This window comes from Chiloscyllium plagiosum, chromosome 25 (assembly GCF_004010195.1).
Source record: "Chiloscyllium plagiosum isolate BGI_BamShark_2017 chromosome 25, ASM401019v2, whole genome shotgun sequence".
Taxonomy (NCBI): Eukaryota; Metazoa; Chordata; class Chondrichthyes; order Orectolobiformes; family Hemiscylliidae; genus Chiloscyllium; species Chiloscyllium plagiosum.
In genome coordinates this window covers 48,970,373-48,984,733 of record NC_057734.1, presented here as the reverse complement: position 1 = coordinate 48,984,733, position 14,361 = coordinate 48,970,373, and the positions used below count along the sequence as shown (strand labels likewise).

General features: G+C 46.2%; 1 protein-coding gene across 1 annotated transcript in view; it reads right to left on the bottom strand.

Moving 5' to 3' along the window:
• depdc5 (DEP domain containing 5, GATOR1 subcomplex subunit) overlaps positions 1-14,361 on the bottom strand; it is a 97,063-nt gene that overhangs the window by 19,780 nt on the left and 62,922 nt on the right. The window contains exons 12-15 of the mRNA XM_043716141.1: positions 7,796-7,971; positions 5,533-5,616; positions 3,935-4,067; positions 224-332 (exon numbers count right to left, since the gene is read on the bottom strand). Of these exons, the coding sequence (XP_043572076.1) occupies positions 224-332; positions 3,935-4,067; positions 5,533-5,616; positions 7,796-7,971 (502 nt within the window). The remainder of the gene's footprint in view (positions 1-223; positions 333-3,934; positions 4,068-5,532; positions 5,617-7,795; positions 7,972-14,361) is intronic.

The window sequence follows — 14,361 nt, the reverse complement described above, 5'->3', positions numbered from 1 at the left end:
CATCTGTGTGTGTGGATGTGTGTGGGTGGGGGGTGTGTGGGTGTATGTGTGTGTGTGTGGTTGTGTGTGTGTGGGGGTGTGTGTGTATGTGTGGGGTAGGTATGGTTGGATATCTGTGTGTGTGTGTGGGGCGAGTGGGTGTCAGTGTATGGGAGTCAGTGAGTGTGACAGAGCTGGTGTGTGGGTGTCAGTGAGAGAGAGAGAGAACCACATACATCTTTACCTTTCTCAGTGTCTTTGTCGGTGACAAGCCTGTACAAGTAGAAGCCGTACACAAACGTTCGCATGGACTCCCCGAACGCGTGGACAATCAGCTGCTCATCCAGCATTTTCTGCAGAAAGCAACGTGCACAGGGAAAGGTCAGCTTCTGTACACCCAGCCAGTGCCCGCCAGCAGAAGCAAACCTACCAGAGCGCCAGAGGGCAACTGCCTCGATCGGCCACGCACACTCACTCACTGGATCACTCAGACGGACAGCTGCAAACCTCAGCTGGATCCTGTGTTACACTTCCCTGGGCCTCTCAATGTCTGCTTCCCAGCAAAGGGGACATGGAGCGTGGACAGTGACAGTGGGGAAAAGGACGACGGGAGATTGTACAGACAGGACTCAAAACACTCTCAGGAACCCCAGTTTTGCAGAGGTTGTTGGAAAACGAAAAGCAACTGGTACAATAGTTTGATAACAATTTCAATATCAAACATTCGGGTGAGATGAGGATCTGGATTTTTAAAGTGGAACGCAGAGGAAATGCTAAAATAGCAAGGGGGAGTTTTTGAAAAAGGTGGTCAAACTGAAGTAACGGTGAGAATCAGCAGACTATTCAACATCATACATGGCTAATCAAGTCAATAGAAAAGCACATTGAAACTGGACCCCAAGTCCATTCTAGTGCAGACAGCTCTGCTGTTATTGAGCATATAGATTTACATCCACTGTAATGTATATATTTTAGAACTTTACAGCGTAGTACAGGCCCTTCAGCCCTCGATGTTGCACTGACCTGTGGAACCAATCTGAAGTCTATTTAACCTACACTATTCCATTATCATCCATATGCCTATCCAATGACCATTTAAATGCCCTTAAAGTTGGTGAGTCTACTATCGTTACAGGCAGTGCACTCCACACCCTTACTACTCTCTGGGTAAAGAAACTACCTCTGACATCTGTCCTATTTCTATCCCTCAATTTAAAGCTATGTCCCCTCGTGCTCACCATCACCATTTGAGGAAAAAGGCTCTCCCTGTCCACCCTATCTAACCCTCTGATTATCTTGGACGTCTCAATTAAATCACCTCTCAACCTTCTTCTCTCCAATGAAAACAGCCTCAAGTCCCTCAGCCTTTCCTCATAAGACCTTCCCTCCATACCAGGCAACATCCTGGTAAATCTCCTCTGAACCATTTCCAACGCTCCCACATCCTTGCTATGGATGTAGATTTGCTCGCTGAGCTGGAAGGTTAGTTTCCAGAAGTTTCGTCACCTCACTAGGTAATGTTACCTAGCATGGTGACGAAACGTCTGGAATTGAACCTTCCAGCTCAGCGAGCAAACCGACATCCAGGATCTCAACCTGAGCTACAAATCTTCTCAAAAGGTTGCTCAGATCCTTCTTATAACGCGGTGGCCAGAACTGTACACAATTCTCCAAGTGCGGCCGTACCAGAGTTTTGTACAGCTGCAATATGACCTCGTGGCTCTGAAACTCAATCCCTTTACTAATAAACATGAACATACCACATGCCTTCACTACAACCCTATCAACTCGGTGGCAACTTTCAGTGATCCATGCACATAGACACCAAGATCTCTCTGCTCATCTACACTACCAAGAATCTTACCAATAGCCCAGTACTCTGTATTCCTGTTACTCCTTCCAAAGTGAATCACCTCACACTTTTCCACATTAAACTCCATTTGCCACCTCTCAGCCCAGCTTTGCAGGTTAAAAATGCCCCTCTGTAACCCACAACATCCTTAGCACTATCCACAACTCCACCGACCTTCATGTCATCCGCAAATTTACTAAGTCATCCTTCTACGCCCTCATCTAGGTCATTTATAAAAATAACAAACAGCAGTAGTCCCAAAACAGATCCTTGTGGTACACCACTAATAACTAAACTCCAGGATGAATATTTCCCACCACCCTCCGTCATCGTTCAGCTAGCCAATTTCTGATCCAAACTGCTAAATCACCCCAATCCCATGCCTCCATATTTTTTGCAATAGCCTACAGTGGGGAGCCTTACCAAGTGCTTCACTGAAATCCATCTACAGCACATCAACCACCTTACCCTCATCCACCTGTTTGGTCACCTTCTCAAAGAACTCAATAAGGTTTGTGAGGCACGACCTACCCTTCACAAAACCGTGTTGACTATCCCAAATCAAGTTATTCCTTTCTAGGATTTATAATCATCTATCTCTTTTAACCCTTTTCAACACTTTACACACAACGGAAGTAAGGCTCACAGGTTTATAATTACCAGGATTGCCTCTACTCTCCTTCTTGAACATAGGGACAACACTTGCTATCCTCTAGTCTCTGGCATTATTCCTGGGGACAATGACAACCAAGATCAAAGCCAAAGGCAATCTTCTTCCTAGCTTCCCAGAGAATCCTAGGATAAATCCCATCTGGCCCAGGGGACTTATCTATTTTCACACTTCCCAGAATTGCTAACACCTTCTCCTTGTGAACCTTAATCCTGTCAGGTCTAATAGGCTGTATTCCCCTTGACAACATTATCTTTTTCCTGTGTGAAGACTGACTAAAAGAATACTCATTTTGGGCCTCTCCTATCTCTTCAGACACCTTGCACAACTTCCCACTAATATCCTTGATTGGCCCTAATCTTACTATAGTCATTCTTTTATTCCTGACATAGCTACAGGAAGTTTTAGGGTTTTCCTTGATCCTACCTGCCAAAGATTTCTCATGTCTCCTCCTGGCTCCTCTTAGCTCTCTCTTTAGGTCTTTCCTGGCTAACTTTTAACTCTCAAGCACCCTAACTGAGCCTTCATGTCTCATCTTTACAGAAGCCTCCTTCTCCCTCTTGACAGAAGATTCAACTTCTTTAGTAAACCACGGGTTTGGGGAATGACTGCACCTCTCTGTGGTTTTCAGTAAAGGAGCAGTTTCAGGTTATTGTCCCAGGCCTGCAAAGCACTGGCTGATGTGGAGGAATCTCAAAGTCAGACACTCATCCCTCAGCATTACACTCTCACAACTGTAATGATGGAAATCCAACCATCTCACCCACAGGGGGCTGTCAGTCCACACTCTGGGTGGCACAGAAACTTGTGCCCTGTCCAATTCTGGGGGTGGGTGAGAAGTTTTAATCTGAAGGGAGAGGGGGTGGTTGGAGATTCTGCTCCATTCCGATCGGCTATGTGCTCGGGAACCTACCCATCTGCTCCCCCTCTGTGTCAATCAAGGACAATCGCTGGCTTGCTCTGTGGGGTCTAGGAAGGGACTCTTGGTCAAAGGCTCTCAGCACTTGATGGAGACACCAGGTCTGAAGAAGCGAGCTCAGTTCCTTGTCGCTGCTGCTGATTGGCAGATCACCACCCAGAAGCGGCCTACCTTTCCCTCCCCTCCATGTTATGCCCTCCCCTTCCACCCAGCAGCCTCCCCATTCCCTTTGCCTCCCTCCCTGCCTGACCCTCACCAGGAGAGGGCACTGTATCAGGAGTCGCCACGTCCTCCCTGATGGTCTCCAATTACTTTGACCCCAGGAAGGCCATCCCATGGCCCATCAATCATCTGAACCTCACAGAGTGTGGCCACTGAGAGCTGCGTGGGGGGGCTCCAGAGACCAATAGCTGGCCCCATAGCTGTAGCTGAGGTCAGCTCTTTCAATACAAACAATGTTTCAAGTTGACCAAGACAAATGTGTTGGGGACGTGGTGCTGCTCGTGTACAGTACCTGCATGATATCGATGGCCATCAACTGTGTCTGCACACCTTCGACGTTACTGATAAGCCAGTGCACCACCTCTGCACTGATGAAGCAGTTGGGGTAGAGCCCTCTTTGCTCTGGCAGCAGCTGGATACCAGTACTGTGAGCAGCGAAGAAGCACAAACTATTAGAACCAGCATTTAATTCAACCCCATTTCAAAGAGATCAAATCGACACCGCCTTTTAGGTCTTACTAATCGATCGCACAAACCCAAGCATCAGGCACACTTCCAATACAAACCACCCATCTGACACGGTCCATCAACAAACAGAATTATCGCACATTTTCAAATTGGGCCCCAGCCTGATTATGAAGACATTTAGAGTTTTGAGGAAACGTTATCCAATACCTAAATTCCTTCCATCCCATTTTCTCCCCATCACCATTGCCTGCATTCAGGTCAAGTTCAGCTGTTGCGTGCAGAGCTGCAAATCAGTCTCTCTGCAGCTCCACGGCTTACAGACACAAGGAGCTGCTGAACTGTACAATATACTGTTCACATGGGACAGCTACACAGCAAAGATCGTTTCCCGGACAAATTATTGTATCATTTCCACTCAATTTCTGACTTAGGCTCTCACTTCACTCACCAAAACTATGTGTTTCTTAAATCTGTTTCTCTTTCCCAAAGATTCAGATGGTCTTGGGGATTTTTACCACACTGATATTGTTGTGATACAGACCATTTTGTGCTGGAGACCAGGAACTAGCCAAAGAGTGCACAGGAGGACATGGTGGTCTGGCCTAGTTTCAGGTATGGCCCAGTGTTACAGCTCACTGTATTCTGCTTGGTGTACATCGACATGTGCAACATCTCACTGCTCTGTGACAGCCAACTGCTGCAGGGTCAGTCTACTAGCAAGCTCACCAGCTGGAGCCGTGTGTGCTTGGGTGGGAACCAAGCTGCATTGTGAAACATGTCAACAGGTAAAGGCAAAGTCACAATAGTCCCAGTGCACCACCCTCGCATGAGAGAGATGAGAGAGTGAGAGAGAGAGAGAGAGAGATGAGAGAGAGAGAGATGAGAGAGAGAGAGAGATGAGAGAGAGATGAGAGAGAGAGAGAGATGAGAGAGAGAGAGAGAAGAGAGAGAGAGAGAGAGTGTGTGTGTGAGAGGCACGACTGGGGATGATTTTATCTCAGGCGAGAGGAGAGGTCAAAAAAGGTGGGACCTTCTTGGTAAAGTAAGCTTCTCCCGAATCTGCCCTCTCAAATTCAGCGGCACAAGGTTTGCAATTAAGGCATCTTTTAACCGATTTTCTATTCATTTGGATCGTTACGTTATAAGATTACAGGAAAATAGAAAGAAGGGCCTTGCTAACTTCCTTGTCAGAAGTCTATTTCACTCTTGTTCATATGGTGAAAGAGCAGAAAGGCCCTTCTTTCTATTTTCCTGTAATCTTATAACGGAACGATCCAAATGAATAGAGTTTTGTTACAATAAACACGCAGTAGGATTGAACAGACAATGTTGCTGAGAGGCAATCATAACCCCCAGGTAAACAAGGACGGACACATTCACAGGTACTTCCCCAGGACTCAGCTGGGCAGTTGAAAGACTCACGAGGGGTGCTTCATTATTTCCAGTATTTCTGCTAGCGATGAGGAGGAGGTCAGTGAGTTTGCGATCCCAGAGGACAGCTGGCTGCTGTAATGTAGCAAAGGACATTAAATGACATCGCGGCTGTAGTTCAACCTCTGAACAAAGACAGCTGACTCAGCAATTACATCACCCAGAAGCTCTCCAACAGTTAGAAGCAAGTATTCAGCCAATTAAATAGAAATACCAGCAGAGCGAGGAGCATTCAGCCCACACTTTCACTCACGCTTTCTCTCAACCATTCCAGTCCCTTTCTCTCTCGCACTGGTCTAGTTTCCTTTTGAAAGTTGACCCAATGGTATGAAGTTTTCTATTCTCCCAGTAAAATAACTTGGACTTTCTAATGGATTGATTAGGTTTACTGATGTGCGTTTGTGAGTGACCAGAAACCTAAACTCGGCTTCTCTCTCCACAGCCTCTGCCTGACTGGCCAAGTACTCCCAGTCTCTTTGGTTCTTATTAAGTGAAACTGAAGACACCTCATCCTTCTGTAACTCAGCACAGCCCATGCTCCCCATCCTCCAAAACCAAGTCTATGTGAAAGCGTCCCTGGCATTTCCTCACGTTTTCTTTTGTCTATTTTGTAAACAGATGTTAACTCAGGAACTCATGCTGGAGTTAAACACTTTAAGGGCAGGATACAAAGGACCAAATGTACATAAAACAATCATTCAGCTCCGTTCTAACAGTGTGCATTAAGCCAGCCTTAGAAAGCACCTCTTTGCTGGACATTTGACCATTTTTATACTGAGTTTTTGGTGTTGTTGTGCCTAGAACAAACTAAAAATATTGATTGCAAAAATAACGCTTTGAAAATCTCAATGCTTTTGATCATTTTTCCATATCTATGCTGCACTTGATAAAATTTGTCGATTAACTAACTTAATTTAATACATTCAGTCCTTCTCGAACTTTATCCATACAGGGTATAGGGTGCACAGGGTACAAACCAGAAAATAGTTTAAACTGCTTTTCTTAGTCAGTAGAAAAATCACACCAGTAATTATGTATCGCATCTCACTTTCCTATTTGACTTTAAAGCTGGACGGATAGATTATTCCCAGGTGATGTATCAATTATCATCCAAACACCAACCTCTGAGGAAAGGAGGAAGGAAGTGTTGTTTCCTTTACCCAGAACCTTTGAGAGACCGTACCTGGAGGATGATGAGCAGTTTTAATCTCCTAGAGGGAGGGCAGTGGACTGGTTTCTGGGAGGGCAGGGCTGCAAGAAGAGGACAGACATGGGGAGGCTGGGTCTGTATTCTTCTGAACTTCAGAAGAATGAGAGACGATCTAATTCAAACACTTAAAAAAAAAATCTTACGGGGTCAATAGGGTACACGAAGGAAGGATGTAGCCTCTGGCTGTTATTTTTTGGGGTGTGGGAGTGGCGGTGTCTTGAATGAGGGGACACAGACTCAGAAACTGGGCTGAGACATTTAGGACAAAGAGGAGACATTTCTCCACTCGGAGGGGAGAGGATCTTTGACATGCTGGACTTCAGAAGATAGGGCAAGTTCAGTCACTGAGCAGGTTCAAGACGCAAATCGATTGGTTTCAGGTTGTAATGATATCAGGGATGTCGAGATGGTGGGGACGAAGGTGTCGATGTAGATGATCAGCTATGATCTAGAACGGTGGTATTGGTTAAGGACGGGCTGAATGGCCCGCACCAGCTCCTACACTCCCATCGTTTATAGACTGCCAAATTTCTATATTTTATTCCAGACTTTCAATTGTTGAGCATAGTGGCTCCTACAGGGTATTGGACGGAGTAAAACTGGTATTGCTGGGTATCGATGGAACTGAGTGGAGGTTACAGGGTATTGGGAAAACTGAGCGGGTATTATAAATGAAGCCAAGCACGGAGGAATTACCCTGCACAAAAGCACTGAATCCCCAGCCTTGCCACAGAACCCAAGGTACAAGCCTCTCTAGTTCCCAGAGGTTAGAGACTCCGTATCAGGAGGACTTCAATCACGAGAACGATTCTCACTGAGGTCACATGACATCACAAACTCAGCATAGTACAGTGACTACATCAAAATTGCAGCACTATAAATTAATAACCTACAGCTTGGATGCAGATACCATTCCCACTCAGTAGCACAGTCACATCAGGAAAAGAAATATGAGAAAACACCAAAGATTTTGTATGATACTGAATAAAATTAAATTTAAATAAATCAAGTTAACAATGTTTGCCTGGTTTCTGTGAACCTTACCTGCCCTCTTGTGAGGCAGGGGCAGGAGGTTGGTCTCCAGTGCCCTGTGTGATGCCCATGCCTGAGGCTTGGGCATTACCCGATGTGTTGGACCTGTCCCCAGTTGGAGCAGTGGTTCCTGAAGCTGGGCTGTAATCTGGATAGTCCGTGCCTGTCAGTACCTGGTCTCCTTGAACCTGTGAACGTGCAAACATGAATAATAAATACCGAGATATCCGTACCATCTCAAACAACTGCAAAAGAAACCGTTCTAAGTCACGTCTCGAGAAAGAGTCACCAAATCAAAACCAAAACATCTATTCTTGGCAAATGAGGAAGTACCTTTTAGCAAATAATAGAAATTCCAAATTAATTTACCACTGGGCGCTGAACCAGGACCGTACAACATTGTAAATAAGGGCTGCCAGTCCAGCCCCAAGCCTAGAGACAGGTCAAAACACTGCGAGACACAGTTCATCATCCAAAACTGAAATGGTGAGAATCTGGAATAGACTTAAAGCAAGGCAAATTCTTGATACGGAGTTCCTTCCACATCTATCCTGTCAAGTCCCGTAAGAATCTTTTACGTTTCAATAAGGTCACCTCTCATTCCTCTAAACTCCACTGAGCACAGGCCTCTGCCTACTGATCCTCTCCTGATAAAACAGTCTCTCCGTTCTCTGGAATGCCTTCAGTGTTATAATTCGGAGATGCCGATGTTGGATTGGAGTATACAAAGTTAAAAATCACACAACAACAGGTTTAATTGGAAGCACTAGCTTTCGGAGCACTGCTCCTTCATCAGGTGGTTGTTAGTAATACTGATAGTTCAACGTTAGTATATGTTTCCTTACATAAGGAGCCAGAACCGTTCACAGCTGTAGTCTGACTTGTGCCTTGTATGGTTTTAGCAAAACCTCCCTACTTTGATACTCAATTCCCTTTGAAATAAAGGCCAACAGTCCATTTACTTCCCTATTAGCTGCAGAGCTTGGATGCTCGCTTTTCTGATTTCTGGATGGAGATTCTTAAATCCCCCTGTTCTGGAGCTTTCTTCTCTTTGGTACTTGCTGCCAAAGTAACCTCACATTTCCCCACATTACATTCCATCTGGCAACTTCTTTGCCCCCTCATTTAACGTGTCTGCATCCCTCTTTGTGTCAGGCTCACCACATGCCTTCCAAACTATTTTGGTGTTGTCTGCAACTTGGTGAGAGTACACCGAACAGCCTCAATTTTCCGAACGAGACGGGTGGGGAGCGTCTTGTTCAGGTGGAGCAGAGTGGGTATTACTGGGTAGCGATGGAACTGAGTGGAGGTTACAGGTTATTGGGAGAACTGAGTGGGTGTTATACACAATTCTAAACCAAGCCAAGCACAGAGGAATTTCCCTGCACAAACTGATTGTTCGGATAACGGAACATGTTTTTACAGGACCTTGAGAAATTCGGATAATTGACGTTCGGATAACCGAGATTGTTCTGCATTCACTTCCCTCATCCAAGTTGGAATGTTGGAAATAATTGTGGCCCCAGCACAGATCCCCGTAACACTCCACTAGTTACAGGTTGTCATCCTGAAAAATGGCTCCCTCATCCCAACTCTCAGTATTCTATCAGCCAATCCCCTATCCATACTGTTACCCAACACAGGGGCTTATTAAGTCACCTTATGTGCAGCACCTTATCATCTGTGTTCTGAAAATCCAAACTGATTAGATCCACTGCTTCCCCTTTATCTATCCTGCTTATTATCCTGACAGGTAAGTATAAAATGTTTTCACATCTCTGACTGTCACTACTGGGGGCAGTATTTTGCTTTTAATGCAGTGATTCATCAGATTGTGGGGTGACCTTACAGACGTTTATAAAATCACGAGGGGTATAGAGAAGCTGTCGAGAGTGTGTTGCTGGAAAAGCACAGTGGGTCAGGCAGCATCCGAGGAGCAGGAGAATTGACGTTTCGGACATAAACCCTTCATCAGGTCCTGATGAATGGGCTGCCAGAGGTAGTGGTGGAGGTGAGTACAATTTTGTCATTTAAGGATAGGTACATGGATGGGATAGGTATGGAGGGGTATAGACCAAATGGAGGCAAATTGTGAAAACTGGGTGGCATGGATGAGTGGGACCGAAGGGTTTGTTTCCATGCTATAATACTGTATATCTCTAAGTCCCCCAAGAATCTTGTTTGACAATGTTCTATTCCAGATTAGAGTGATGCTGGAAAAGCACAGCAGGTAAGGCAGCATCCGAGGAGCAGGAAAATCGACGTTTTGGGCAAAAACCCTTCAATCAGGGCCCGAAACGTCGATTCTCCTGCTCCTCAGATGCTGCCTGACCTGTTGGGCTTTTCCAGCACCACTCTAATCTTGACTCTGATCTCCAGCATCTGCAATCCTCACTTTCACAAAGTTCCATTCCAACCTGAGAATAAGCAACGGAAACAAAGACAGAAGAGATCTTGCTCTAACTATCTACAGACCGAGCACTTTGGGAGTTGTGCTGTCAGGCTCTATTGTCAAGTTGTGCTCTTTGAAGGGTTTGGGAGTTTGAAATCGGACCCAAGTTGGAACTGAGTCACGAACAACTGCTTAGGTCTCGGGTTTGATCCCCCATTTGAGAGGAGTTGTTTGTAGGTTTATAACCAGTCGTATCAGCACTCACGCGGCCAGACAAAAGAAACCCTGGGAATGAGGACAACTGCGGCTGAACAGCACAAACTGTCCCGAGTTAGACAACAGGGATCACTGGGAGCACATTGTGAAACTGCACCATGCAGAGAGACAATGCCTTTTGGAGGAGAACATTAAAAAGAACCAGGGATGGCTCACATCAAAAGCTGGCAGGAACATTTGGGAGAGACAGAAGCCTTCTCCAAGTCCCCTGTCCAATCTAACAGCTAAATGTTAGCACTGACTTAGCTGGGAATGATGGGATGCCTGGAAGAGAGTTCTGAAAGAGTCACACAGAGCTGACCGGAGATTGGTAGGTCGCTGGTGTACAGCTGGGCCTCCGCATAGACTCCGGAAAGTAGGCCCCATCCGGGGAGCAGAGTTCACAGCAGCAGAGTAATCACAGTTAAAGGGCAGACGCAAACACAGGAGTATTGCGCTGGAAACATCACGTGAACATTAATATTAGATAAAATAAACATGGGAATTAGGTGTCACTGGGAATCTTGGAACCGGCAGTGTTTGGATCTGGAACGTTGGAAGGAAAATTCAAAACAAAATCACAATCCTTTTCAAATATATGGCTCTTCATCAACTACAAGGTGATTTTATTCAATAATGATTCTCTAGTGCCTGTTTGAACAATATTACCCCTCTGGAAAATAAGTTATTTTATGTCCATGTGATAGTAGAGCATCTTGGTCCAGAAATAACAACAACTTGCATTGATCTAGAACCTTGAGCTGCCCCATCCCATGCTGCTTCACAGGAACGTATTTCAAAACTTTTGTGAAAACTGGAGGAATTCTGATTGCTCTGTTTGAATTTTCAGATACTTTCCTACAGGACAGAACACAACTCCCTAGGAGGAGAACCGGAGAGAACGCAGAATGATTCTGTCATCCTTTTTCCCAGCCAAGTCTTTTTACTTAGATCTTTACCCAATCGATTGATTTCATTCCTAGCAGTTATAATTCTACTCCATGCTTCTATTTTGCTTTTCCCTCCCATCTCTCCTTCTGTTCAGTGTGGATGGGATGGGCCGAATGACCTCCTTTCACACTGTCGGGATTCTACCAGGCCCATGTTTCTGCCCCTCCCCCTTATACAGGTAGACGCCCTTTATCCGAAAAGCTCCAAAATCCCAAGGTTTTTTGTGAATTTTATCTCATTAATAAGGTTATTTGGTGTGCAAACAGTTAACCCAAGTCCACACCCACTCAGAGGTAATGGCGGGGCGGGGGGGCGGGGTGGGGTGGCCCAGCATCTGCAGGCCTCAATTCTGTCTCAGGGCCCATAGTACTCATATAGTGAGCCTCCTTGATTAGATTAGATTCCCTACAGTGTGGAAACAGGCCCTTCGGCCCAACAAGTCCACACCGACCCTCCGAAGAACAACCCACCGAGACCCATTCCCCTACATTTACCGCTAATTAATGCACCTAACACTATGGGCAATTTAGCGTGGCCAATTCACCTGACCTGCACATCTTTGGATTGTGGGAGGAAACCGGAGCAGCTGGAGGAAACCCACGCAGACACAGGGAGAACGTGCAAACTTCACACAGACAGTTGCCCGAGGCTGGAATCGAACCCCGGTCCCTGGCGCGATGATAGCAGTGCTAATCACTGAGCCACCATGCTGTCCGTAATACACAGTGTTGAGTTTGTTGAAATATCTGCTACAGAATGCAGTTGAAGCCAAAGCATTGAATGCTTTCAAGAAGTTATAGCTGTTAAGGCTAAAGGTATCAAGGGTATAGGGAGAAAAAACAAGAACAGGGTATTGAACCTTGATCATATTGAATGGAAGAGCAGGTTGAAGGGCCGAATGGCCTACTCCTGCTCATTAGTGTCATTGGTACTGTGTCAGCCTGGACTATAGGGATCAAGTGCTGCAATTAGACTTGAACTCTGAATCACGTGACTTAAGCACAGAAACATAGAAAATAATTGCAGGAGTAGGCCATTCAGCCCTTCGAGCCTGCACTACCATTCAATATGAACATGGCTGATCATGCAATCTCAGTATCCCATTCCTGCCCTACCCCCATACCCCTGGGTCCCTTTAACTGCAAAGTCCACAGCCAATTCTCTCTTGAATCTATGAACTGGCCCCAGCAGCTTCCTGTGGGAGAAAATCCCACAGGTTCACAACTCTCTGAGGGAAGAAATTCTTCCCCATCTCGGTCTTGAATGGCTTACCCCTTATTCTCAGGCTGTGACCCCCTAGTTCTGGACTTCCCCAACACTGGGAACATTCTTCCCATAATCTAGCCTGTCCAGTCCCATCAGGAGTTTATATGTTTCTGTGAGATTCCCTCATTCATCTAAATCCCAGCCAGTAAAAGCTCAGTTGATCCACTCTTTCCTCATATTCCCGTCCGGCCATCCCGGGGATCAGTCTGGTGACCCGTCACTGGGCTCCCTCAATAGCAATGTCCTTCCTCAGACTAGGAGGCCAAAACTGCACACAGTACACAGGGTGTGGCCTCACCAAGGCCCTGTATAACTGCAGCAAGACATCCTTACTCCGATACTCAAATCCTCTCACTGTGAAGGCCAGCATGCCATTAGTTTTCCTCACTGCCTGCTGCACCGGCGTGCCAACCTTCAGTGACTGTTCCACCATGACACCCCAGGTCTCACTGCACCTCACCTTCTCCTAAACTGCCAACATTCAGATCATAATCTGCCTTCCTGTTTTTGCGACCGAAGTGGATAACCTCACGTTTATCCATATTATTCTGCACTTGCCAAGTATTTACCCACTCAGCCAGACTGTCCAAGTCACCCTGCAGCCTCTTACCATTCTCCTCACAGCGTACACTGCCACCCAGATTAATCTTGGCCGCACATGACATTCAATCCGTTTGTCCAAATCGTTGATGTATATTGTGAACAGTTGGGGTCCCAGCACTGAACCCAGCGGCACCCACTCGTCACTGCCTGCCACTCTGAAAAGGACCCGTATATTCCAACTCCCTGCTTCCTGTCTGCCAACCAGGTCTCTATCCACGTCAATACATTACCTCGCATACTGTGGGCTTTAATTTTCCTTACTAATCTCTTAAAGGCCAGAGACTGACACTGATTTACATTTTAGATTAGAGTGGTGCTGGAAAAGTTCAGCAGGTCAGGCAGCATCCGAGGAGCAGGAAGATCGACGTTTCGGGATTCACATTCCCCATTCAATCTCTCCTCTCCACTCCCTCGAAAACAATATTCAAACTCCTTTGGCACTTCTCACAGCGAATGAGAAAACTAAACCTCACACAACTGTATAGAATATTCGGATCAGGGAATGGTAACCGAGGCTGAGGGGGGGGGGAAGAGAGGTACAAAAGCCCAGGGAGGAGCCAATGATGAATATAAGATACTAAATGGGGAAACGACTAAGGGCCTGCTGAAGGCACAGCTGATAAACGCTGCATCCAGTGCAGAAAGAAGCTGAAAGTCAGTAACACTTTAGCCAAACTCAGAGAAGATGGGACGCTCTGCTGTTACAAGTGACCACAGAAACCCAAAGGAGAGAAGAGTCAGTCAGCCAGAGCTCACCATCCAGCTGGTTACTATGAATGAATCCAGAGTCAGTCCCTTGGCTTCGGAGTAAGGGTTTTACACCTCAGGGTCAGGAAGGGTTTGTATAAGCTCCTTCCGTGGAGACTCAAACATAAAATCTAGGGTGGCACTCGGTGTATGGTTAACAGAATGCTGCACTGACAGAGGGGCCATGGTGCCACTAAAATACTGATCCAAAGACCCTTGGATGTGGATGGGATGAGCCCAGTGTAGACAGAGGAGTGGGAAGGTACTCCCAGGCTACCTGGGGGGAATGGTGGTTTGCTCAGGAGGGGGAGGGACGGGGTGTTGACGTCTGAGGTAAGGAGGGGAGGTGATGGATTGGGGGTGC